The sequence below is a fragment of the Piliocolobus tephrosceles genome, chromosome 1 (assembly GCF_002776525.5).
Source record: "Piliocolobus tephrosceles isolate RC106 chromosome 1, ASM277652v3, whole genome shotgun sequence".
NCBI classification, from domain to species: Eukaryota; Metazoa; Chordata; class Mammalia; order Primates; family Cercopithecidae; genus Piliocolobus; species Piliocolobus tephrosceles.
Genome location: NC_045434.1, coordinates 204,391,065 through 204,415,130, shown reverse-complemented (window position 1 = coordinate 204,415,130; position 24,066 = coordinate 204,391,065). Strand labels below are relative to the sequence as shown.

The window sequence follows — 24,066 nt, the reverse complement described above, 5'->3', positions numbered from 1 at the left end:
GACACATGGCAGTTTAATGGGACCTTCTCTCTGACAGTGCTGTCCTTCCCATGCTCACCTGGAACTGTCTGATGGGGGAGCAGTGGGGAAAGGGATCTCACTTCACCCACCTATGGGACAGCAAAATGAAAACAAGGGCTCATGGAAACCTCCCATGCTTGGTGCCTGCTCAACTCCAACTCCTTAGCTTCTTGGACTAAAGTCTGTGTCATCTGTCCTTCCATTGCACATCTTCCGTAGACCCTCCATCTAGACCTACCCTCCCCTTCCTTCTCTGTGCCTAAGGATGACCTGTACGGGTGGCTTTCATGCCTGCTAACTTCCAGTTGGGTTTGGCCAGTGGGAGACACCTGCAGGAGACAGGAAGCCAGATGGAAATGTGGCCAAATATTCCCCAGCTCCTTCCAGTGGGGCCCCTGGGTCCCTCCACCCAAGCTCTTGGGTGGAATTCTTCTTCAGCTGCTGCTCTCTTGGATTCAGGGAGACCTCCCACTCCTTTGCCCCCTTCCCTTTTCTCCTAAGAGTACTTCAGTCCCCACTGGTCCCTGCCCCAGTCCTGCCTCATGCCTCATTGGAATTCCTCAGCCCTGCCCATATCTTTGTAAATCATCTTGGAATTAAGGTCTCCTTATTTATGATCTTTCATGAAACATCTGTTTCCTGCTGGACCCTACCTGACACAATATTCTTCCCCCAACCCAAATGGCTTCAGTCAAATAGAGCCTTGTAACAGTCAGATGGAAGTTGCATCCACACTTCCTGTTGCACAGGTGGGTGCTAAACAGGGCTCCTCCTTGGCAAGAAGTTGACCACTCCTCTGGCTGAGCAATTCTAATACTTCCCCTGTTGTCCACTGGGATTACTTGGTAGTATTCAGTGGGTGGCTGGTCTGGTCTGCAGGGGTCAAGGCAGCTTTACCCTCTGCAGGCATGGCTGGAAGGCTGGTTTAGCAAGGTCCCCCTCCTTCTCCAGGTGATCTCTCTAACGCCACAATCAGATGTCTTAAGCAGCAGCTCAAGATGTGCTTGTTCCCAGAACCCTGAATGAAAGCTTCCAGCCCCTAAGGCTTGGGCTTGGAAATTGGCATACGTCTGTGATGTCCGCCAATTCCACTGGTCAAAGCAGTCTCCAAACATATCTAGTTTCAAAGGAAGAGATCCTAGACCACCCCAGCCCCCGGCCAACCCACCATCTCTCAATGCAGGAATCTCAAAGAATATGTGCCATCTTTCATCCAACACATATTCCTTCCTCTCATTATCATCACCTTCTTCATTTGCTGAGAGGTCCCAAGCCATTGTCTGGGACCAAATCTATCCTGCAGATTGTGTTAATTTGATCTACACTGGGGTTTCTGTTTTTAATTAGATGACTTGGACCTGCATAGACTCCCTGTCTCAACACTGGTCCCACTCTTCCCGCTGCCTGCCAGGGGCTCACAACTTGGCTCCTGGGGCCATCACTTGGTGGTCCTGGATTAGCAGGTGCAAGGGACAAGTCGGATGGGTCACACACAAGGACACTCATACATACAAATTATCAGGACTTTTATATAACTCAGCTCTCCCAGTCCAATTTTTGTAAATAAATGCTGGTTCAACAAATGTGTAGACCTTTTTTGAAGTCTCCAAGATGGTGTTAGGGAAAGAGCCAGGACTGAGAGACCCAGGGACCCATGTTCTTGTCACCGTACTGCCTGGTGGCCTTGAATAGATCGCCTGGCCTCCCTGGGCTGTTGCTTCCGCATTGTGCAGAACCAAGAAAAGATGTCACCTCTGCGTCACGCAGGACAAAGGCTGGGGTCACCCCAAATTTGAAGCCCAGTTCCTGCCTCTTGTCTTGGGCAGATCACTCCATCACTCTGGCTTCGGTTGCTTCCTTTGAAGATTGGGGCCACAACGTGAATCCCATGGGGCTGTTGCAAGGATGAAATACAGTGCCAGGCACAGAGCACTTGGTCCTGGCAGGCTCTCCTGTCCACTCCGATGCTCTGTGCCTGCGTGGGGCCTTTGGAGGCCAAACTCCCCTGCCCTAGCTGAGACTCACTGACCTCTGTGTCTAGCACAGGGGCTGACACGTAGTAGGTGCTCAGGGAAGCCTTGTTGGATTGAACTGACCCTTTGTCAAACAAAGTGGTAGCAAGATAAATGAAAACATGTGATCTTTTTTTTTTTTTAAAAAAAGAAAATTTGTGTAAGAATGTTCTTAGCAGCTTGAAGCATAGCAGAGCCCAACTGGAAACTGTCCAGGTGCCTTTTAACAAGAGAATAGCTAAACAAACGTGGTGTCTCCTTGATATGGCATACTACTCAGTGATTAAAAGGAATAAACCATGGTACACACACAGCAGGGGTGGATCTCAAAAACATGATGCTGGGAGAAAATAGCCTTCATTGGAAACTACGTACCGTATAATTCGTTGATACGAAATTCTAGAACAGGACAAAATGTGAGAAACAGATCAGAATAATGATCATTTCTCGGGTGAAGTTTGGCTGGGAAGGAGCGGAGAGAATTTTCTGGAGTGACAGTAGTGTTCTGCATCCTGAGACGGGCTCAGCTTACACTGGTGCATGCATTTGCCAAAACTCAAAAAGAACACTGAGTGGTACTCTTGAGATGTGTGCAATTCATTATATGTAAATTTGACCTCAAAAGAAAAGGAATTGTAAATAAATATTGAACTCTAAATAGAGGGTTAGGAGTAAACTGTACGGGTGTCTGCAGCTCACTTTGGAAGTCATCAAATAAATAAGGCTGTGTGGCTGTATCGAGAGGGATGAATGGAGGGTAGGGGAAGATATGATAAAGCAAACATGGTTGCATTTATTTATTTATTTATTTATTTATTTATTTATTTTATTTTATTTTATTTTGAGACAGAGTCTCGCTCTGTCACCCAGGCTGGAGTGCAGCGGCACGATCTCAGGTCCCTGTAACCTCTGCCTCCCAGGTGCAAGCAATTCTCGTGCCTCAGCCTCCTGAGTAGCTGGCATTACAGGCACCCCCACCACACCTGACTAATGTTTGTATTTTTAGTAGAGACAGGGTTTCACCATGTTGGTCAGCTGATCTCAAACTCCTTCGCCCAAGCAATCTGCCTGCCTCAGCCTCCAAAAGTGCTGAGATTACAGGTATGAGCCACCGCGCCCAACCCATGTTCACATTTTAATTGTGGAAGCCAAGTAATAGGTATATGGGTGTTTGCCTTAAAGTTTTTGACACTTTCCTGCATGTTGGGAAATGTTCATAATCAAATGTTGGGGGAAGAAAACATGAGGCTGTAGAACTAAGCTGGGGCTTATCTCTGAGCCTCATCTATAAAACGCAGACAGCACTATCCAGACAGGGGTCCCTGGGATCAAACAAGAAGCAGTGAATAAAGAGGAGCCCATGGGGAACTGGCAGGAAGCAACTTGATTCTTCTAAGTAAGCCGGGCCCCACCTCCTCATTTGAATGTCAGATTACATGTGACCTTCTGAGGCTGCCCTCCCCTGGTCACCCATCTCTTCTAGCCATCACCCTATGTTAATGTCTGCATGGCAGTTCTCTCTAACTGATACATCTCTTCCATCTTCCTTAATTTAAGGTATCTGTCTCCTGACAGTAGAATGTGGATTCGAGGAGAAGAGGGACATTGTCTTATTCATGGCAATATCCCTGGCACATAGTAGGGACACAGTAACTCTTTGTGGAATGAAGGAAGCAATGAGTAGGGTCTACCTAAGCTCTAGCATAACCCCTCATGTGCAGAATTCTGCCACCCAGAACTTGCCTATTGCCAACGCCACCCCCATAGAACAGCAGGAAGAGAACATAGAGATCAGCCATCCCCATCCCATTTAACGGACGGGGGAGCCAAGGCCCAGAGAGGGAATGCAAACTTCCCAGCATCCACTACCAGTGAGTGGCTGAGCAGAGATGGACCCAGGTCTCCTGGCTCCCAGCTCAGTGTTCTTCCTCTCCAACTGGCTGCTGGGGCTCGTGGTAAAGTGCTGATTCCCAGGAACAGCCGGCAGATGGACAGACAGGCTTCACTGGGCTGGGCTGCCCTGATGCCATGTGTTAATTACAGCAGACAGGATATGCCAACCTAGCAATGTTTGCCGGTGCACCCGCCCCTCGTTTAGCAGGTGGGCAGGCTGGCGCAGGCCGCTGATCTGCCACGGGTCTGCCGGCGGCCGATCATGCTGACACAGGCCCAATTGTGCACAGCGCCTGCTGAGTGGGGTGGGCCAGGCAGATTGGCACAGTCAGGTCCCTCCCCAAGGACTGGCAGCCCCTTCTGACTGCATTGGTCAGCCAGACTGGTATAAGCTGGGCATCTGTCCCGTGATGAACCCTTGCTGAACACAACCTGTCTACACAGGTGTGCCTACTGACCGGCAGCCCAGGGAGGTAACATGGGGACTGAGTGCTGAGCATGACCGGGGGAGAGATTGTAGGGGGTGTCACAGGCAGGGGATGTGGGCCACAGCCTCGCACACAGGTATACAGATACTGGGATAAGATAGGACTCTGCCATGCTCCCGCCCCAGCACCTGCCCTGTTGACTGGTGGGATCCAAAAATCAAGTTTGCAGCCCTGAAAGAAGGGCTGGAAAAGTGGTCTCTTTTCTCTAACCCAATGCCTCTTCCCAATTGCTACCAGTTCTACTATTCACACTGCAGCCAGGGGAGTTCTCTGATACCGATGGAGCTGGTCACTCTCCTGTTTGAAGCCTTCAATTGTTCCCCATTTCCCTCCAATAAAATAATAGCAATAATAATATGCATTATTATTAGCATTTTACAGCTAACAGCACTCAGTTATAGCATGTGTACTATGCGAATGACATCTCTTTTTTTTTTTTTTTTTTTTTTTTTTGACAGAGTCTCGCTCTGTCGCCCAGGCTGCAGTGCAGCGGCATGATCTTGGCTCACTGCAACCTCCACCTCCCAGGTTCGTTCAAGCAATTCTCCTGCCTCAGCCTCCCGAGTAGCTGATATTACAGGTGCCCACCATCATGCCCAGCTAATTTTGTGTACTTTTTTTTTAGTAGAGACGGGGTTTCGCCATGTTGGCCAGGCTGGTCTCGAACTCCTGACCTCAGGTGATCCACCCGCCTTGTCCTCCCAAGTGAAAGACACCTCCTAAGCACTTTATAGGGAAGAATCTGATTCATCCTCCACCCTAGAAGTTGGTGCTACTGCTATCCTCGTTTTACAGGTGAGGAGACTGAGACAGGGAGATAGGAGACCTCAAATTGACTTGAACTTAGAGGTCTGACTCCAGAGCCTAACCACTACCAAACCCAGACTCCACACGTGTGACCCATGACCCTCCCACATTAGGCCCTTCCACACAGCACCCCCAGAACTTGTCCTGAATTCCCCTCACTCTCTGCCCAAGCCTTGCCTTCTTGTTGATGCCTGGGGGCCCCCATGCTCTCCTCCTGTCTGCCCCAAAGGCTCTGCTTCATCCTCCAAAGCAGGGCTCAGGGTCCCCTTCTGGGCAGGGCCTGCCCTGGGCCCTCCCTGGCAGAGGTCTCCGACCCCCACCCCGGCGCCGTTTCCACTCCATGTCCCAAGCACCAGCTGCTAATGTTTCTCTCGCGACCCCAACCTCCACCTCACCCATTCTGTGGACTCCCTGATGACCCCTCTGTCCACAGGCCTGGCCCGCAGGAGATGTTTATGAATGAACAAATGAATGAATGAATGAACAGGTGAGTGAGTGAATGAATGAATGAATGAATGAATGAATGAACTGGTGAGTGAATGAATGAATGAACAGGTGAGTGAATGAATGAGAAGCTGAGGTCACCCGGATTACAAGAATGCACACTGAGGGTGCATAGTGAAGAGTGGCTTTCGGCTGGGTGCAGTGGCTCACGCCTGTAATCCCAACATTTTGGGAGGCCAAGGTGGGTGGATCTCCTAAGGTCAGGAGTTCGAAACCAGCCTGGCCAACATAGTGAAACCGCGTCTCTACAAAAAAATAAAAATAAAAACTAGCCAGGCGTGGTGGCAGGCACCTGTAATACCAGCTACTCGGGAGGCTGAGGCAGGAGAATTGCTTGAACTCAGGAGACGGAGGTTGCAGTGAACTGACACGGTGCCACTGCACTCCAGCCTCGGCAACAGAGTGAGACTCCATCTAAAAAAAATAAAGAGTGGCGTCATGGAGACACAGGTGGCTGAATAAGTCCCTCCTCTTTCCTCCTCAGCCCACTCCTTCCAGAATACAAGAGGGGAGGGTATTTGTTAAGCTGGGAAAGAGCCCCTGAGCCCCTCTCTTTAGGGGTGAGCCATGTGACCCTGAACCCTGTCTCTAATGCTGGGATTTTCCAAGAGCATACTTGTCGGAAGGCAGGGAGGAGGCAGCAAGGAGCTGGACGTGATCACCTGGTCTGAAGGAGGAACCTGAATATCTCAGGTGCTGCAGCTGTTCAGCACTCAATGGTGAACCTGGGCTTTTAGGGTCTGGATTCCAAGCATCTGGATTTGGGGGTGTGGTGGAAAGAGGATGTGCTTCAGAGCCCAGCGCCTGGCTCCCAGCTCTGCTGCCACCTCCGTCTGTGAGCCTGGGCATGCTTCTCCCCTCTTTGGGCCTTGGCTTTGCCTTCTGTAAGGCGAGAGACCTAAATGGGATGGTCAAGGGCGCTTCTACTCTGAATGACCTCCTAGGGCACCAAAGGTCCGGCAGTTGATGGCCCCCTGGGAAAGCTGTAAAGAGGCCCTGGTGAGCAGTGGTCCTGGGGGTTCAGAACAGTGTCTCCGGTTGTGGTTCCTGACCCCTGTATCCAAATGACCCGATGAAGCTTGCTAAAAAAATTTGAACCTCCAGGATGGGCTTCCGAGGAAACTGACATATTCAAATCCCACCCCCACTCTGGCCCAGGTGATCCCACTGTGCACTGAAGTTTGCGTGTCTGGCATCTATCTGAGGCCCTTTCTATTTCCCCTGCTTCCTGTCTGCTAGTCCCTAAAGCATGAAGGGGGAACAGGGTGCTGCACAGGAGGTGGAGAAGGAGGTCTTACAGCTCCCATGCATGTGTCTGATAGAGTTTGGGAGACTCAGGTGGCTGGGTCACGAATATGGGCTTTGTGTTCGACTGATGGGAGCCTGTCTGGGCATGGGACGTGGCAAGGGAGCAGAGTTGGCATGACATCCCCCGCCCTGGCAGATACGACCTGACTTTTGCCAGAAACTCATCCCCTTACACGTACACACAAACACACACCCTTTCCCGGAGTGAGGAGCAGGGTATATAACTGCACTTACAGCTGTGGGTGCAGGCATTGTGCACACACAACACCTGAGTCCACAAACTGACACGCAGCCCTGAAAATGCCTGCACGCACTCTCTTACACTCCTTGTAAGACCTCCTGGTCTTCCCTGTGCAGACATCTAAAACTATGCATGAACATTCTCATTATTACTTTGCCTTGCACACATACGTGCAGCCTCGTATGCAGCCTGGAAACACACCTATTTGTACAGTCATCTCTACTGACGCACGTCTGCACGCCCATACCCCGTAGAACACAGAACACAGGCTTCCTCGTTCACAGCAGGCTCACCCACGGGGGCTGGGGCCCCAGCTCACAGCAGTGGCACACACCTCCTCACACTTGCAGGAGCATCTGCCCACATGTGGGGTGTGGGGCCCACAAAGAAGCTGCAGCCGCTCTCCTCCCTGCCACTCTGCCCCCAGCCCCCAGGCCCATCTCTGAGCTGCTGTCTGCCATCGCACGGTAACCAGATGAGACAGGCAATTTATGACACCAGCTGTCTCTGTCAAAACCGGATCTCCCACACACACCAGGGGAAGCCAATTACCTTGAGCCCAGCCCTGCCAGAAACCAGGGCCCACAAGGGAGAGCAGGGGCTGCCCAGGGAGGTGGGTGGCACCTGACTTGAGGATTTTCTGCCTCTTCTTGTCCTTGGGAATCTGGCATCCTCTTCCCCCAGGCCCCCTTGGGGAGGACACAGCCTGTCCTATCCTCTGTGAGGCTGCTTCTCTGGCCCAGCTCCCAGGCCTAGGAACTGCAAGAGCAGTTTCAGGGTGGAGAACAGGTGGGCAGGGAGGTTTAGGGGAAGAGTGGTCCAGGGTCGTTATGGCAACAAGAAAGGCAAGAACCCTGTGCCCCTCCCCCTACACAGCAGGCGGCCAGGCGGCTGCATCATTCTCCCGGGCTTCCTTTCCGCCTTCATTCTCCTCACCTCTTCCCTCAACACCTCTGCCCTGGTTGTCCTCTCCCTAGAATACCTTCTCCCTTTCTTGTCCCCCTGCCCAAAACTAAATCCAACTCTACTACCTGAGCCACTTCCTGTCTGGACTTTGGAATCAGACCCAGGTTCGAAGCTCTCCACTTCACCACCTCCTAACTGGGAATCAGCGCAAATGGCATCCCTTCTCTGGCCATGAGTTTTGCATGAAAAAAAAAAAAAAGAATTTCATTTCTATAAAAAAAAAATGTTGAACAAGGGAGGGTCTTCTAAGTACCAGACTCTGTTCTACAATCGGGGATGCAACATTGAACAAAATGAAGTCCCATCCTGGGCTTCAGGCTTCACTGGAGGAGTTGGAAAGCACATGTTTCAGAAATTTAGGAGGGATGAGGAAGTTTTCTCACTGTCCTCATCTGCTTTGTTTACAGCCATACTCCCAGCACCAAGCACAGCTCCTGAAAGGACCTCAAGCAATAGACAAACTCACAAAGGCACCAGTGGACTCAAGCTCTAACCTGAGGTTGACTTGGTCTAGTGCCATCTTTGTGCCCAGTCTTGCAGGGAATTTTCTAGGCATACTTTCTGAGTGGCTGGGATGGCGGCAGATCTGCTTAAGTGAACAGGGAATCCATTCCTTCCTTCACTGACTCATTGGTTCATTCCACAAATGCACATTGAGCATGTACTACATGCCAGTTTCCGTGCTAGGCTCCTGGGATCAAGTGAGATGAGCAAGAGACTCCCACGTGATAGTTGCATGGCAGAAGTTTCTAGATTGGCTCATCGCCTCCCACAGTCTAGAAGCTGAGCAATAAATTCACACTAACAGCAATGTCCACTTGCCTTTGCATTTTACAAGACGCTTTTACATATGTTTGTTTCTTTTAGTATTTCTTACAACTCTGGGGCATGAGTTGGATTAATATCCCTCACTTTACAGATGAGGAAACTGAGGCTTCGAGACAATCAGTGACTTTTCTGAGAACCCAGAGCCAGGGAGTGAAGCACCCACAGTAGAACTGAGTCGCTTTCTAGCCCTCATTCATCTCTTGCATTATCTAACTTAAGGCCCTTTTCCCCATACTACCATGAAAGGCAGGCATCGCCTCAGGCTGTTTACAGCCAGGGAGCACCTCTTGCCCAGGCTGGGATTGGAAGTTGTGCTGGGCTGACACAAGATCCCAGGCGCCATCCGCTCCTCTATATCTAAACAGTTCATTAAAACCCTCCTTGCAAACACTCTCTCACGCTGCCTGGACACGGAGACCTCAGCTGCTCCATTTCCAGGAGAGCAAATTCCTTCCTGGCTGGAGAGGAGTTGGGATAATGTAGGCAGGCAATTTAAACAGCTCCGGCAAAATACACCAGCAGTTTTCACTCTCTGCCACTATTACACTTTCCAGCCATGGCGGGATTGGCCCATAAGTGGGATATCAAGTTTATTACAGCTATTTCCAACCTGTAATTGGTTTTGTGGAACACATAGAGAACGAGGTTGGGAAGATGGGGGGAGGTGATATTTTCCCCCTTTCTTTTTTTTTCTTTTTCGGATGACGGCACCCAGGGACATGAGTGAGGCAGCCGAAGTTGGAGACTTATTTATTTTTCAAATTAAAGAGCCAGGCCGGTCGGCGGACTTTCACACTGCTGGTTGGACTAAGTCCACCGGCCACGTTTTGATGACTCTACTTGTAAAGCAACCTGGCTTGGCTGCAGCCAGATTTGCTGGTTGGGGTCAGGGGGCAGCCGGGGCCCAGAGGTGGGGTCTGGCAGCTCTGGAGCATGAGAAACTGTGATCTGTAGGCTGACTCTTCTAGAATCAGAACACTGTGGGCATTCAGGGTAGCAAAGAGTCCTCAGTTTCCTCATGGAACATTTAGGGAAACTGAGTCCCAGAGAGAGGAACAGTGCAGAGACAACCTTTGGGACTTAGAACCTAGCTCTCTGCCTCTCAGAAACTTCTACACAGTATAGCTGGTCATTTGGGGAATTCCTGGCTGAGATGCTCTCAGGATGGGTGAGAAAAGAGACACCTGTTCTTAAGAACCTATGTTACGGTCTGCTGCCATCATTGCAGTCCACCTACCCTGACCAACCTCCCTACTTTGGACTTAAGAAAAAATACATAATAGCTAATATGATGGAGTACTTTCTGTTACGATGACATGAGCTGATGTTTGCAAGCAATATCTGGCACAGGGTAGGCGCAAATGCATGCCAGCTATTATTATTTCCATCACGTTACTACTACCACATGCCAAGCAATTCCCCGGGCTCTCTGTGTTCACTCATATGCGCTGAAATCTCACACACGTGCCTTACAGGGAGGCATCATCCTTCCCATTTTGCAGATGAGGAAACAGAGGCACACAGAACTCTCCGACATCACCGAGCAATCAACTGAGTGGCATAGCTGGGATCTGAATCCAGAGCTGTGTGACCCCAAAAGCCTCTGCACATTTTCCATATCCCCAGCCTCACAGTAGGTCTTTTGCTCTCTTCTTTTGGACTAATCCATGCTGACCGGTCAGCTCTGCTGTTTACTGTTACAAGTATAATACCTGTGTGACCTTGGGCAGTTCACTTGCCTTTTTCTTGGCTGTGGTTCCTCTGTCTGCAAATGTGGATGATGACACACGTCTCTTGGTATAGTTCACTTATTCAGCAACCCTTCATATGCCAGGCACTGTGCTAGGCTCTGGGACACATGGCTTCTGGAGCTTACAGTCCTGAGATTCCAAGGAACAATGGAAGGGAGGGCTGGGGGACACTCAGCCTGTGTAGGCACTGATTAGGATGCAGATTCTTTTGCATAACTACATGCACAGCTTCTTCTGTCTGGTCCAGGTGTACCCTTTGCAGGGTTAGGATGCTTTCCTGCACAGAACATCATTAATGCTGGGAGCTTTAAGAAAGAGAAACCCTGCTGGTTCCTTTTGGAGCCTCACATCGGGGGTGGTCTGAGGCCACTGTCCCGCCTGGGCCAGACTACTCTTACCAGGGAGTCCCCGACAGATCAGGGTCCAGGCACAGCAGGCTGTCCTGGGGCCAGTCTATCGCAGAGCAGCAAGGGCCTTTTCCCTTTTCTTCATGATATTCCCGGTGCCTGGCACGTGGTAAGGTCTCAACTCATTCATTCACTCATTGATTCCTTCAGCAGATATTTATTGAGCAAGTGCCATTTGCTAAACTCTGGAAACAAAGCAATGAACAGGACAGATAAAGACCCCATCTTCGGCCAGGCACAGTGGCTCACGCCTGTAATCCCAGCACTTTTGGAGGCCGAGGCGGGCGGATCACAAGGTCAGGAGATCATGAATATCCTGGCTAACACGGTGAAACCCCGTCTCTACTAAAAATACAAAAATTTAGCCAGGTGTGGTGGCAGGTGCCTGTAGTCCCAACTACTTGGGAGGCTAAGGCAGGAGAATGGCGTGAACCTGGGAGATGGAGCTTGCAGTGAGTCAAGATCGTGCCACTATACTCCAGCCTGGGTGACAGAGCAAGACTCCATCTCAAAAAAACAAAACAAAACAAAACAAAACAACAACAACAACAAAACCACCCATCCTTGTAGAGCTTATGTTCTAGGAGCAGCTCATATTCAAGGACCTGTTTGTTTGTTCAACAAAAGTCTGTTGAATATGGAGTAAATGAAATGATTCATTTCAGAAGTGCCTCTCGCTCTGGGGCCAGGCAAACCCATACATCCTCAGGGCTTGGCCTACCTTGTCTGCCCTGTCAGCTCTGCGGTTGTTGGTCTGCCCTGGCCTGGTGGTCCCTGCCCACTGGCACCATGGGAGCCTCTCAGAGCCCATGAGACCTGCCTGCCTCCAGGTACTCGCTCAGAGCATCCCTGCACTCTGTTTTGAAGCTGCTATGATGACTACTAGCAAATTCTCGGTCCCTGCTCTCTGCACCCCACTCCTTATAGACACAACCCAGCCTTCTGGCACCTCCCACCTGCCTCCCTCTCTGGGTGTGGGCTCCCTTCTTTCATTTACTGAATTTTAGTAAGAGACGGTTTGCTCTCCAGAAAGAGATCTGGAGGGTGGGGAGGGACACAGAAAAAGAGATGGTCCAGAAAAGCGTGAGTGCTTGTGAAAATACCCCATGAGTGAGCACTTCCCACCCACCAGGGACTCTACTAGGTTCATGTAATCCTCACAGGGAGGAATGTTGCCTTATCCCCATTTCACAGATGAGGACACTGAGAGTAGGGGAGGTGAAATGACTTCTTTAAGAGCACAAAATTAGGAACCAAAATCAAACATTCCACTGGGGATAGAGGAAATCAGCCTTGCTTTATGCTCCAAAGCCTCCCATAGGCAGAAAGAGCCAGCCTAGGACCGAGCACTCCCTGAAAAGAGCCTACTTCCTCCAGGAAGCCTTCCATGATCACCTCTCCCTCCAAGGGGATTCTTGGCTCCTTCAGAAGCATCAGAACATCATTGGATAACACTTGGTAATTACCTGTTGCTGCTGCAGCCATTATCTTATTGACTCTGGAACCTCAGCCAACTGTGGACTGTGTACCTCTTGTGAATAAGGTCATAATGGACTGCGACTGTGTCTGAAATGTTTTTCCTTCTCTGTCGTGAGGCTGCAACTGCCCTTGTATGTCTCAGGTGTGGAGAAATGTTTCTAGAATTAAAGGCGAGCGTATCTTCCAGCACACCCACCACACCTTCTGTCCACAGCATGTACTAATCTCCCACTCCCACCTGGCCTCTTTCTTGGGCCCTCTAACCACCAAGAACCACAGAATAACATCCTTGCAAATAGCTGCTCGCCCGCTGGCCTGGGACCTCAGCGTGTCTGAGTCTCCCATTTCCTTTATCTTCCAGGAGGCTGAGGGAGGAGGGAGTGTGTACCACAGAGAGCTGGGGCAGTGGGGCCTGCCCTCCAGATCCCTCACGCTGCAGCGGAGATAAGCACTTGTCTCCAGTTGCCTGAAGCAGGTTTCACAGAAGCAGTTATTTACTCCTCCGGCTGACAGTGAGGCCCCAGACACAGCCCCAGAGAAACAGATGTAAATAAAACCAAAGAAAAACTAGGCTCGTCCTTGAAACTCCCCTGTCCCTCGGCCTGAAACAGCGATTTACGACTCGGATAATTCTTCAGCGCTTTATCTGGGGTGTGTGGGTATGTGTGTGGACGTGTGGGGTGCGGGTGTATTTTCCTAGTAATAAAACCCTCAGTCTCGGCGAATAAATTTGAGGAGACAGTTTTACTGACAGATTTTTTTTCTCTTTTGTGTAATAAAAAAAATGGAGTGAAATTTGAGATTGGGACGATAAGGGCTGCCGCATTTTAGGAGGAGATAAAAAAGCAGTACCTGAAGAGAGGCGAGGCCAGAAGACGGCTGCCAGCTAAACGGGCAGGATGCCTTCTGCTTTATGACTTTGGGAGAAAAATCCTCACACCTCCACTGAGATTCTGACATCCTTTCTCCTAATGAGCCCGGCCACCAGGGGTGGAAAGGAACATTGAGAGGCATTCAGTTCACTCTCAGCCTCTTCCAGCCTGGTGGGATGGGATGTGAACTCTGGTCTGGAAGGCAGACACTTGTCAGGAACCCAGTGTGGGGCCTCAGCTGACTCATTTTGCCTCTCCACGCCTCAGTTTCTTTACCTGCAACATGGGAACATTCTTGTCTATTCAGCTCTGTTCCCAGGGACCTGGTACGGCCACACAATGCGATGGGCTTAAAGCTGGGTTTCTCCACCTGGGCACTGTTGACATTTGGGGGCCAGATAATTCTTGGGAGGTGGGCAGGGGGCGGTCCTGGACATCGTGAGATCATCAGCAGCTTCCTAGCCTCTACCGGCTACACAAGAGTACCAAACCGCACCTCTCCTCCCCAGTCGTGACAACCAAAAATGTCTCCTGAGCTTGCCGTATGTCCCCTGGTGAGCAAAATCACCCCCCAAGTGAAAAGTCAAATGGAAGAGGCGGGGATGGGAAGGGGGTGCATGGAGAACGAGGAGCCCCTGGAGGGTCTTGGCCCCCACCCCAGGCTGGGACACTGGGAGGTGGGGCGATGGAAGCTCTGATCCCAAGTGCAGCCAACTCTCTTCTCCAACCCATGCCAAGCCAGACATAGTCAGCTCAGGGACATTTTTCTGGGTGATGACAGTGGACGCGGAGTCAAGCTGTGGTTGGTTAGGGGTGGGCATCTTCCAGGTGAGAGGAAGTGGTCCTCCGTCTCTCCTCTGCACGTGGTCAGAAAGCACCACGCCCTCAGAAGGGAAGAAAGTGACACTTGTGCATGTCGCTAAGTCCCGACAGAGACAGGAGGGGTGTGGGATTATGGAGGGGTGAGGAGAAGCCGTGGCCCTGGGAAGTCTCACTGCCGCTTCTTCTCAGGGTTCCAGAGCCTGCGAAGGCCTTCTCATGATTCTAACCATCCCCGCTCCTCACGGAGGCCACCTTACTCTTTACGAAGCTTGCAGTCTACGGAAAGTGACTGGTACAGATGTAGCCTGTGTCTGCACACAGCTGGTACTCAACCAATGCTGGTCGGATGCATGGAGTCTCTCCCAGTAGCAACACCACCTAGGCCAGAGAGATGTGGTCCAAGTCAGCTTGGGTACATATGTGCCGAGAGGAGCCCAGCTGTGTCCAGGGCCAGTACCCCCAGGCAGGGGACAGGGGGACAGATTCACACTCCAATCCTCATCTTTTTGCCTGGGGAAGCTGCTTTCAGCATCCCCCCAGCCCAGCCCCTTGGAGACACCCGTCCCTAGCCACCCCTCTCCCAGCCCCTCTCCCCGCTGCCTCCACCACGCAGAGCTGCAGGGAGCTAATTTCACTTCTCGAGGCCCAGGCATGAGGCCTCCCCATTGCAGGCTGTTAGCGTGGAGCCCAGCTGAGCTGCGAGAGGCTGCAAGCTCCCAGTCTATAATAGAGTTGCTGAGACAAGCGGAAAACTGCAGCCGAGTAAACAGATAAATAATTGAAACAGTGACAACACATACCTTGCTGCTTTGTGGAGTAACACTTTCATTAGCTGGAGGCAGCGCAGATGTGGGGAGGCGGGCGGGCGGCAGCTGAGGGCACGGGACGCTTGGGTTCGCTTTCCATCAGCCGTGAACAGCGGGAGAGCCCGGCAGCCTTGGGCTTCCAGCGCTGGCTTCATCACCACCTCCCTGCCTCCTCCCACTTCCGCATTCTTAGGTGAAATGGGGACTTCATGTCCTCCCTCCTGGTCCATCCCAAGAGGAGGGCAAGTGCCCCACGCTGTCCCCTTCTGCATCACCCATGCCAAGATGTTGGATTCCTGGCCTCCTCCCGGGCTCCCTGTCTCTAGTCTTGCCCTTTTCGATTCTTCCTCAATCTGTAGCCAGAGGAGCTTGTAAATCAAATCTAAGCCTGGCCCCGGGGCCCACTGGCTTCAGGAGAGGCTGAGCTCCTTTGCTGTGGAGACTCTTCATGATCTGGCCCACGTTTTTCTTCACAGCCTCTTCTCATCCCACTTCCTTTCTGCTCCAGGTGCTGTGAAGGCAGCAAGCTTCTCCTGAGCACATACTGCTCTTTTCTGCCGCAGGGCCTTTGCTGTTCCCTCTGCCTGGAAAACTCCCACCTGTTGCCAGGCTGGCTCCTACTCTTCCTTCGGGAGGCAACTTAAACATCACTGCTTCCAGGAAGCCCTCGGTGATTACCTTATTCTCAGGATGGGGGCTGTCCTTCTTCTGGGCTTCCTGCCTGCATCTTCTCAGTGTCCTGGAGAAAGGGGTGACCAGGGCTGGCTGAGCACTCACAGGTGGCTATCTCTGTGCTCTGTGGCAGGTGACGGATGGCGGCACCATCAAGCAGAAGATCTTTACCTTTGACGCCATGTTCTCCACCAACTACTCACACATGGAGAACTACCGCAAGCGAGAGGACCTGGTGTACCAGTCCACTGTGAGGTGAGGGCCTGTGGTGGCGAGGGGACAGTGGGGGAAGGGAGGAGGGATGCGGAGTGGAGCAGAGGGCAGTTCTCCAGCCCTTTCACATCAATCCCTTGGTGCTCTTGGGCTTGGAAGGCAGAACCGGGGCCTCCCCTTGTGGAAGTGGGACTCATTCCCTGGAGGGACATCCCCTGGAGGGAAGAGGCAGGAGAGGGCCAGGCCAGCTCTTCTGACTGGCCTCCTCTGCCAGCTCCTCCAACAGTCCTGGAAGGTGGGTTTTCCAAACTCCATTTATTTCCAATTGAGACACTGAGGCCCAACGAGGGTGAGCAAAGGTCCTAAAGTCACACAGGCAGCAATGAGACCGTTGGGCAGTGAGGCAGTTCTGCCTGGCTTGGAAGCTCATACAACATGTTCTACTGTTTCTTGTGGGTTCCAAGGCCATAAGGGCCCAAGCTTAAGAGAGAATGACCCCAAGCAACTGGACTCCGATGGTCAAAAGCAGCAGAGTGGGGAGAAGCAGTGCTCAATTCAGAGATGCTTGATTTTCCTACCCCATCCCTCTTTTCCAGAAGGCGGGGCAGCAGAATCAAGCCGACCCCATCTCCTTCTACAGCCTATTTTCTATGTCTGTGGCTCCACCTCCTTCCCACAAACTCCCCACAAGATCCTAGTCCTGTTTTATTCCTTTGACACTTAACACACGCTGGTCCCTCTTCTCAAAGGGCCTTTCTCCCTTTGGTCATCTGTTAAACTCCTCATCAGCCTTCAGAACCCCACTCAAGCAATTCCACCCATGGGACCCCTCACCTTAGCTGAACCGATCCCCCAAAGCTGGTTGGCTGCAACTGCCCCAGTCCCCACCCCTCCTCAGCGGGAATCTCACTGCATTCAGGAAGAGTGCACAGCTTTGCACATACACACTCTTCCACGCCACACCGCCAAATGCTTTGCCAGGTGCCCAGCCTGAAAGTAGTGGTCTGCTCCAAAGCTGGAGGTGGACAATGCTGCACTGGGCACCCTGAGGGGGACTGCAGCCAGCAAGCGCACATGACGTGCACTGTGGCACCATGCTATGTGGATGTCTCAGCTAGTGCCTGGTACTGTGCTGTCTTTAGACTCTGAGCCTGGAGAAAGGGGAGGTCCTACTCTCCAGCATGGTCTGTGGGTCTCCCTGTGACTGTGAGCTCCAGGAGGACAAGGGATATGCTCCTCCTTCACCTTGCATCCCCAGCTCTCAGCCCAGGGCCTGGCACACAGTGGGTGCATAATGAAATTTGCAAATTGAGTGGACAGCTCAGGCTACGCTCCTCGGCCCTTCAGGCTTATTTTCTATTGGGTAAAATTAGAAAATGGGACAAGAAGATTGTAAAGGGTGAGTCCAGCCCTGCACCGAGAATCTGGCCCAGGCATCTTCCTCTGTCTGCTTTCATGAAAATGGGAAGGTGAGTGTGCTCCCCCGGCAGCCCGACTGGTCCTCCTCCTCTCCAAGCTCTGTGCCGGGACCATGCTGACAATGTGGACATGAAGGTGTGTGAAGAGGTGTGTGAACAGTCGCACAAGCTCCTTCATCCATCTAGTTATGATTTCTCCTGAACCTGCTCCCAAAAAGAAATTATGGTTCCTTAAAATATTAAAGCACACCTAAAACAAGCCAGTTACAATCAAGATGAAAAAGGAGATAAAAACTCATTTTGGAGAAAATAGCTGTTCTGGAAACCACAGATGGTTTTGTAATAACTGAACTCCCAAATAATCTCCATGATTCCCAGAAACCTAATGCCCCCCAGCCCACCCCTGCCGGTCACTGTGTCTCTAAGAATTCCTTCCTCACCAAGCCACCTAGTGCCACCAGCATGGCCTCTAGGACTCTTTGGTTCTGATTTCTAGCTAAGAAAGAAATCCAGGGATCATCTAGAACATTCTTGAGCCCCACCCTCTCCTGCTCCCTGGAGCCTCAAGGGCAAGTCCTGCTACCAGAAGACCCAGATGCAAATCCCAGCTCAGTCTCTGCCTACTGAATGACCTGGGACGAGAGCCTTAACCTCTGTCTCTCTGCTTCCAGTTCTTTGCCTGTAAAGCAGGCTTGACGTGACTGGCTTTGCACAATTGTTGTGGAATTTCAGTGAAATTTACGTCCAACAGCCTGAGTTCAAATCCTGCCTCTTCCACCTCCTGGCATTAGTTAAATCTGGGGCTGGTAACCCCACAATTGAGTTTCCTGACCTCTAAAGGAACATGACAGCACTAAGAGGCTAGCTGCAGCTTGTGAGGAGCTAACGGGTACATTCAGGTGAAGTGCTGGTGTCCGGTCTCTAAGTGGTACATGTTTGCTGCCATTGCCTAGAACAATCTCTCCTTCTCCCATCATGAAACAAACAAACAAACAAAAAAACTCACCTTTTTACAAATCTCATAAAGCCTCCTTTTATGCACCCTGTTTCGATCTGCACAAACAACCCCATGAATGCAGACCGGTGTTACTATTATTAATCATTTTCTCTAGCCCTGTTCTTACTACAGAAGAGGTCAAAGTTCAGCAAGGCCCAACAGTCTCCCTCTGGAATGACATGAACTTGACCAGATCCCTTGTTTTTCAGTGGTGGAAGCAAAGGCCCAGAGAGGGAATGAGACTTGCCTGAGGTCACACAGTGGCATTGACTTAAGCCTGATCTTAGGAGCCAGTGCTCTTTCCTTTCCTACGTGGGAACCAGTCTCCCCCACCTTCTCCCTGAACCTTGGTGACAGGGGTGGTCTCCCAAGCAGCGAGCACCCCAGGGAGCTGAGCCGTCCTGTTTGGTGATTACCAAGGGCGAGGGAAGGAGGGAGCAGACCCTCTGGAGCCTCAGAGGATCACGGAGGATTGTCGGGCCCTCCCAGCCAGCCATGCTGGGGGCCACTGCCTCTCTAGGCTGCAGAGCCCCGTCAGGTCTGGGGGCAGGCGCGGGACTCCGCATCTACATATAAATGAAGATATTTACAAATTAATGCATCTCAACAAGAGAGAGTCCCAGCTCCACAGCTGTCTGAGCCGGTTCCTCTTCCACTGGGGAAAGTGGGGAGAGAATGAGGCTGAGAAGATTACCAAGAATTGGCTGAGAGCAATTTCTCGGGTAGCCTAGAGGAGCCCCAGAGGCTCCTGGTGCTTTTTGTCCCACTGAGGGGGACCTGGAGGGATGGAAGTCTGGTGGATCATCAGGACTTCTGCCCCCAGGGGGTGCAGGTGTGTATCCCCAGCTGTATGACCTTGAACAGATCATTGCCTCTCTGAGCATCCCAGAGGCCCATCTATCAAATGCCTTTCTAGGTCTTAGACCCAGAAGCCAGAACTCCCAGGTTGGAATTGACAAGAATGTATTCCCTCCAAGGCTATTTAGTTGAGCACCTACTAGGACCCTGGCTTGGTGGAAGGTGCCCAGGGATACAGAGGGGAATGAGAAAAGCACAGCTTTGCAATCTAGTGGGGGAGACATGGCAAAATGTAGATGAATACATCATTCCACATTCTGCAAAGAAGTGATTCTAAACCGTGGGCACGCAATGAAGGGGCAGGTGGGGTGCAGTGCCGAGAAGGAATGAGATGCTGGGTGCCATTTAGATGGGTGGTCAGGCAGGGCCTCCGAGGAAGGTGGCACTTGGGTGGAGACCTGAGGGCAGGAAGGAGCCCTCTGTGAAAGGGAGGAAGCAGATGCAGCCAACGGTTATTCTGCCATGCCCACATCCTCTTACCCCTCGCTCTTCCTGGCAGTGCCAGCATCCTTGACGCTTCCCCAGGGCTTTCTCAGGTCACTGGAGCCCACTCAGGCTGCACATGAGGCAGGTGAGAAGTGCCGGGTAGTTGACACCACCCGGAAGCAGCCTTGACCAATGACTGTTTATTGGATGCATACCCGGCCTCCTCGTCCCTCCAGGGGGACAGTTCAGATGCATGCTCAGGAGGACAAAGTACCTGCTCCTCCTTCACCTCGCATGCCCAGCTCTCAGCCCAGGGCCTGGCACACAGAGGGTGCATAATGAAATGTGCAAAATGAGTGGGCAGTTCTGGGTCTGCTCCTTGGCCCCTTGTGGGTGTTTCCTAATGGGTAAAATCAGAAAATGGGATAAGAAGGAGGGACATTGAGACACTCTGAGAAGAATGCTGTCTAATGTCTCCTGGAGTTTCTCAGTGCCCCCTAGAATAACCTTGAGAATGCACCCGTGGTGGCTTCCTTCCCTTCTAGCTCATTCTGCCAGCTTTCTGGGACCCCTTCTCACATAAACCCCTTGCTCCCAAATCCTTGTTTGAAGGTCTACTCTTCATTCCGCCCTTCTAGGTTCTTGGCTGGGGCCCCTGTAGCAAAAGATGAATTCACAAGACAAAAGGATACAAGTCTAGTTCGTGTATGTTTTAGGCGACACGGGAGATTCTATAAGGAAATGAAGACCCACAGAAGTGGTTCGAGCTGAGTGTTTTTTGCTGGGTTGGATGAAGGATGGGGAGTCACACCTCAGATAGAAGGGTCTGAGCTAAGGGCAGTAAGCTGGGGACACTCAGCAGGGTGGTTTGTTCAGATCCCCGGAAGTGAAGATGCTTCCTTCCTCCAGGTGCAGAGAGGGAACCTCTCACGTGAAGGTCTTGTGACCTGCTTCAGGGAAAGGTCAGAGAGTCCTTCCTGCACCTGCCATTTCTCAAATTCCATCTGCTTAAAATATTCAATATACCAAGGTGCCATATTTGAGGTGGCGTGTCCTGAACCCCCTCCCCATGGAATGCGGCCATCCCAGAGGGCAGCTGTGACTTCCTTGGAGGTCCGGGTGAATCATAGCGAGGCTTCAACCACTCTGTCCACACACATGCTGTATCTTCCATTTCCGGAAGCACCCCGAGGCCCTTGTCCCACTCGATCTGCTCAGGAAGTGATGAGGAGCACCGGACAGATTTCACTGGCCTTAATTCACTGGTGCAGGGAATCTAGACTCGAGGGGCTCAGTGTACTCCTGCCCCTGATCTGCCATTGCAGGTCCCTCCAACTCCTTGGCCAACCCTCTTTGCCAACAAGATCCTACTTGTCCTTTCAAGTTCAACTTAAATGTTGCTTCCTCTAGGAAGTCAACCCTGACTGCTCAAGCTCACAGCCTGGTGCTGTGTCTTCAGAGTCTGGGCTGCCCCACCTCCATTAGACAGGAAGCCCCATGAGGACAGGGACTAGGTCTGATGTTTTCACCACCATCCTCTCCCCAACTCCCAGTACAGCACCCCAACCCTGGGCACGTGGTAGATGATTCGTAAATATCTGTGAAGTGAATGAGTTGGTGGTGAACATGGTGGTGGAGTGCTTTCATTGCAACACTTGCTGCTGCTGGCGGATGAACGAGCCACCTTAGGAAAGGAACATCCAGTCCCCCATTCCTTCCCCCAACACTCACATCATTCATTCGTCACAAAAGAATTGAGTAGTTGCCATATATTAGGGACAATGATGGAGATAGAGTGGTGAACAAGACATAATCAGACCTGCTCTCGGGAAGTTTCTGATCTAGTGGGTGAGGAGAGACACAATACAAAAATGCCTTTAAAATAATAAGGAAAAATAGTTACAATGTGTGATGAGTGTGGTGAAGGGAATAAGGTACAACTGTCTCCCGGGATCCGTGGGGGGATTGGTTCCAGGACATGCCCAAGCAGATACCACAATCCTAGGATTCTCAAGTCCCACATATAAAATGGCACGGTATTTGCACATCACCTACACACATCCACCTGGATGCTTTAAAGCATCTCTAGATTACTTATAATACTTACTATCATGTAAATGCTAGGTAAATCATTTTTATACTATATGTTTATTTGTATTATTTATATCGTTGCATTATTATTTTTTTCTCTGAATATTTTTGGTCCACGGTTGGTTGGATCTGCAGATTCTGAACTCATGGATGTGGAAGGCCGACTGCAATGTGATAAAGAGCAGTGACAATAATGGGTTGAGGGCATTGCACAGCTTGGAATCTAGAGACATCTGAGCAGAGATATGTAGTATAAGAAGCCAGCCAGGCAAGGTTGGGGCTTGGGAGGGCACTCCAGGTAGACGCCATGGCAAGTGCAAAGATCCTGGGGTGAGAAAGAGCTTGGTGTGATCTGGAAGCTGCCAGGGGGCCATTGCTGCCAGAGCACAGGGAACGGGGAGGTCAGCTCACGTTCATTCTCCACGCCCTGGAAGCCACTGAAGGTTGTGGCATGCTGTGATATGTGGTTTGTCAAGTTCACCTTAGTTCCTGGGTAGAGAGGGTTGGTTGGAGGTGCCAGGGAAGGAAGACAAAGCTGTCCACAGAGGAGCCTAGAATCTGATCTCCAGGTATAAAATATTTAATATACCAAGGTGCCATATTTGAGATAGCATGTCCTGAACCCCTTCCCCATGGAATACGGCCATCCCAGAGGGCAGCTGTGACCTCCTTGGAGGTCCGGGTGAATCACAACGAGGCTTCAACCACTCCGCCCACACACATGCTGTGTCTTCCATTTCCTAAAGCATCCTGAGGCTTCAGGAACAATCATCATCCCCCAAAGCCACAGGTGGTGGGGAACAGCCCGGCGGGGTGGGGTGGGGCTGGAGGCCATGTAGAGAAAGCCAGTGCTGGGCTGCACCTTTTGATGCATGTTTATCAGGAGGGAGACGCGGGAGAGCTGGAGTAAATGGAAAAAAGAGGTTGAGAATGCAGGGCGCTGGAAGAAATGCCACTTGCTTTATTACTCTGAGGTGCATCGGTTCACATACACACTCAACAGTGCACAGTGAGCGTTCGCTGGTTTGAGGCACAGAGCTACGGTGCACAAAGGTGGCTAAAATCAGCCCCTGCCTCTTTGGAACTTAAAGCCTGTTCCCCTGCGTTCACGCCTGTTGGCCTATAAGCTCCTCCAAGGCTCGGCTACATCTTCTTCATCTCAGTAATCCCAGGACCTACTTGGCATTTAGAAAGGAACAATAAATATTTGTGGAATGAAAAGAGGGAAAGGGGAGATAAAACACGGAGATAAATAGCGAACAATTCAAGTAATAAAGTGATAGCTGTCATAGAGAAGATTCAGATATAACCCAATGATGAATCAGAGATGCAGAGACTGGGGAAACCAGGGTGATGCTGGCATTTGAAGTGGTTCTAGAGGCGTCAGTGGGTTTTAGACAAAGAGGAGCTGGGAGCTGATTATCTGGTTGGAGGGTCCCGTGTGTGCAAAGATATGGCAAGAGGAAACCGCCCAAGTAGTGGCAAGACCACTCCACAGGCAGACAACAGTTTCTAAGCAGAAGCCCTCTGGAATCTGTTCAAACGAAAAAAAATAAGGGATTGATTTTTAAATAGGCACATTAACTGTCTGGTGCAAAGAGCAGAAGGGTTTGTTTCCCTTTGAAAAATTAAATGATCCTTCTACAATCTATTCACGTGGAGACCAAAACTCTTTTTTTACAGTTGATACAAAGAAAAGTGCCATCCGACCGTCATTGGTTTCAAAGTCTGAATTCTCCAGTTCCCTTCTCCCTCTGTATATTTTCACGAACCAAACGTCTTTTTTCTCTAAAATATACCTAACAGGTGCTGCTTGCCACACGAAGTGGTCATTCATTTATTGATTCATTTGACCACTCAGCAAACACATGTTGCCTACGTACTGCATGCTGGGCTTGTGCCAGGCACTGAGCAACAACAAACACAGGCCCTGCCCTTATGAAACTAACTCTCCAAGAATATCCTCAATTCCTGACCTGCTGGAAGCACATTCCTCTCACTCCCACCCAGAATTCATCCAGGAGTGTGAATGAGAAAGAGTGGCATTGTTTATTTTATTGTTTTTAACAGATTATGCCTCTTAGTATTAGAATTGAAAGCCCCTGGCTTTCAACCCCAAGTGGGAACCTGGTCCCCATCTCCAAACCAGGGATGATTTTAGAAGACAGAGTTGCGGGTCTCCTCCC

At 50.9% G+C, this 24,066-nt stretch overlaps 1 protein-coding gene across 1 annotated transcript in view; it reads left to right on the top strand.

Moving 5' to 3' along the window:
* The window catches only part of IGSF21 (immunoglobin superfamily member 21), a 268,005-nt gene that overhangs the window by 165,399 nt on the left and 78,540 nt on the right, over positions 1-24,066 (top strand). Inside the window, exon 3 of the mRNA XM_023219848.2 lies at positions 16,011-16,132. Coding sequence (XP_023075616.2) covers positions 16,011-16,132 — 122 coding nt within the window. The remainder of the gene's footprint in view (positions 1-16,010; positions 16,133-24,066) is intronic.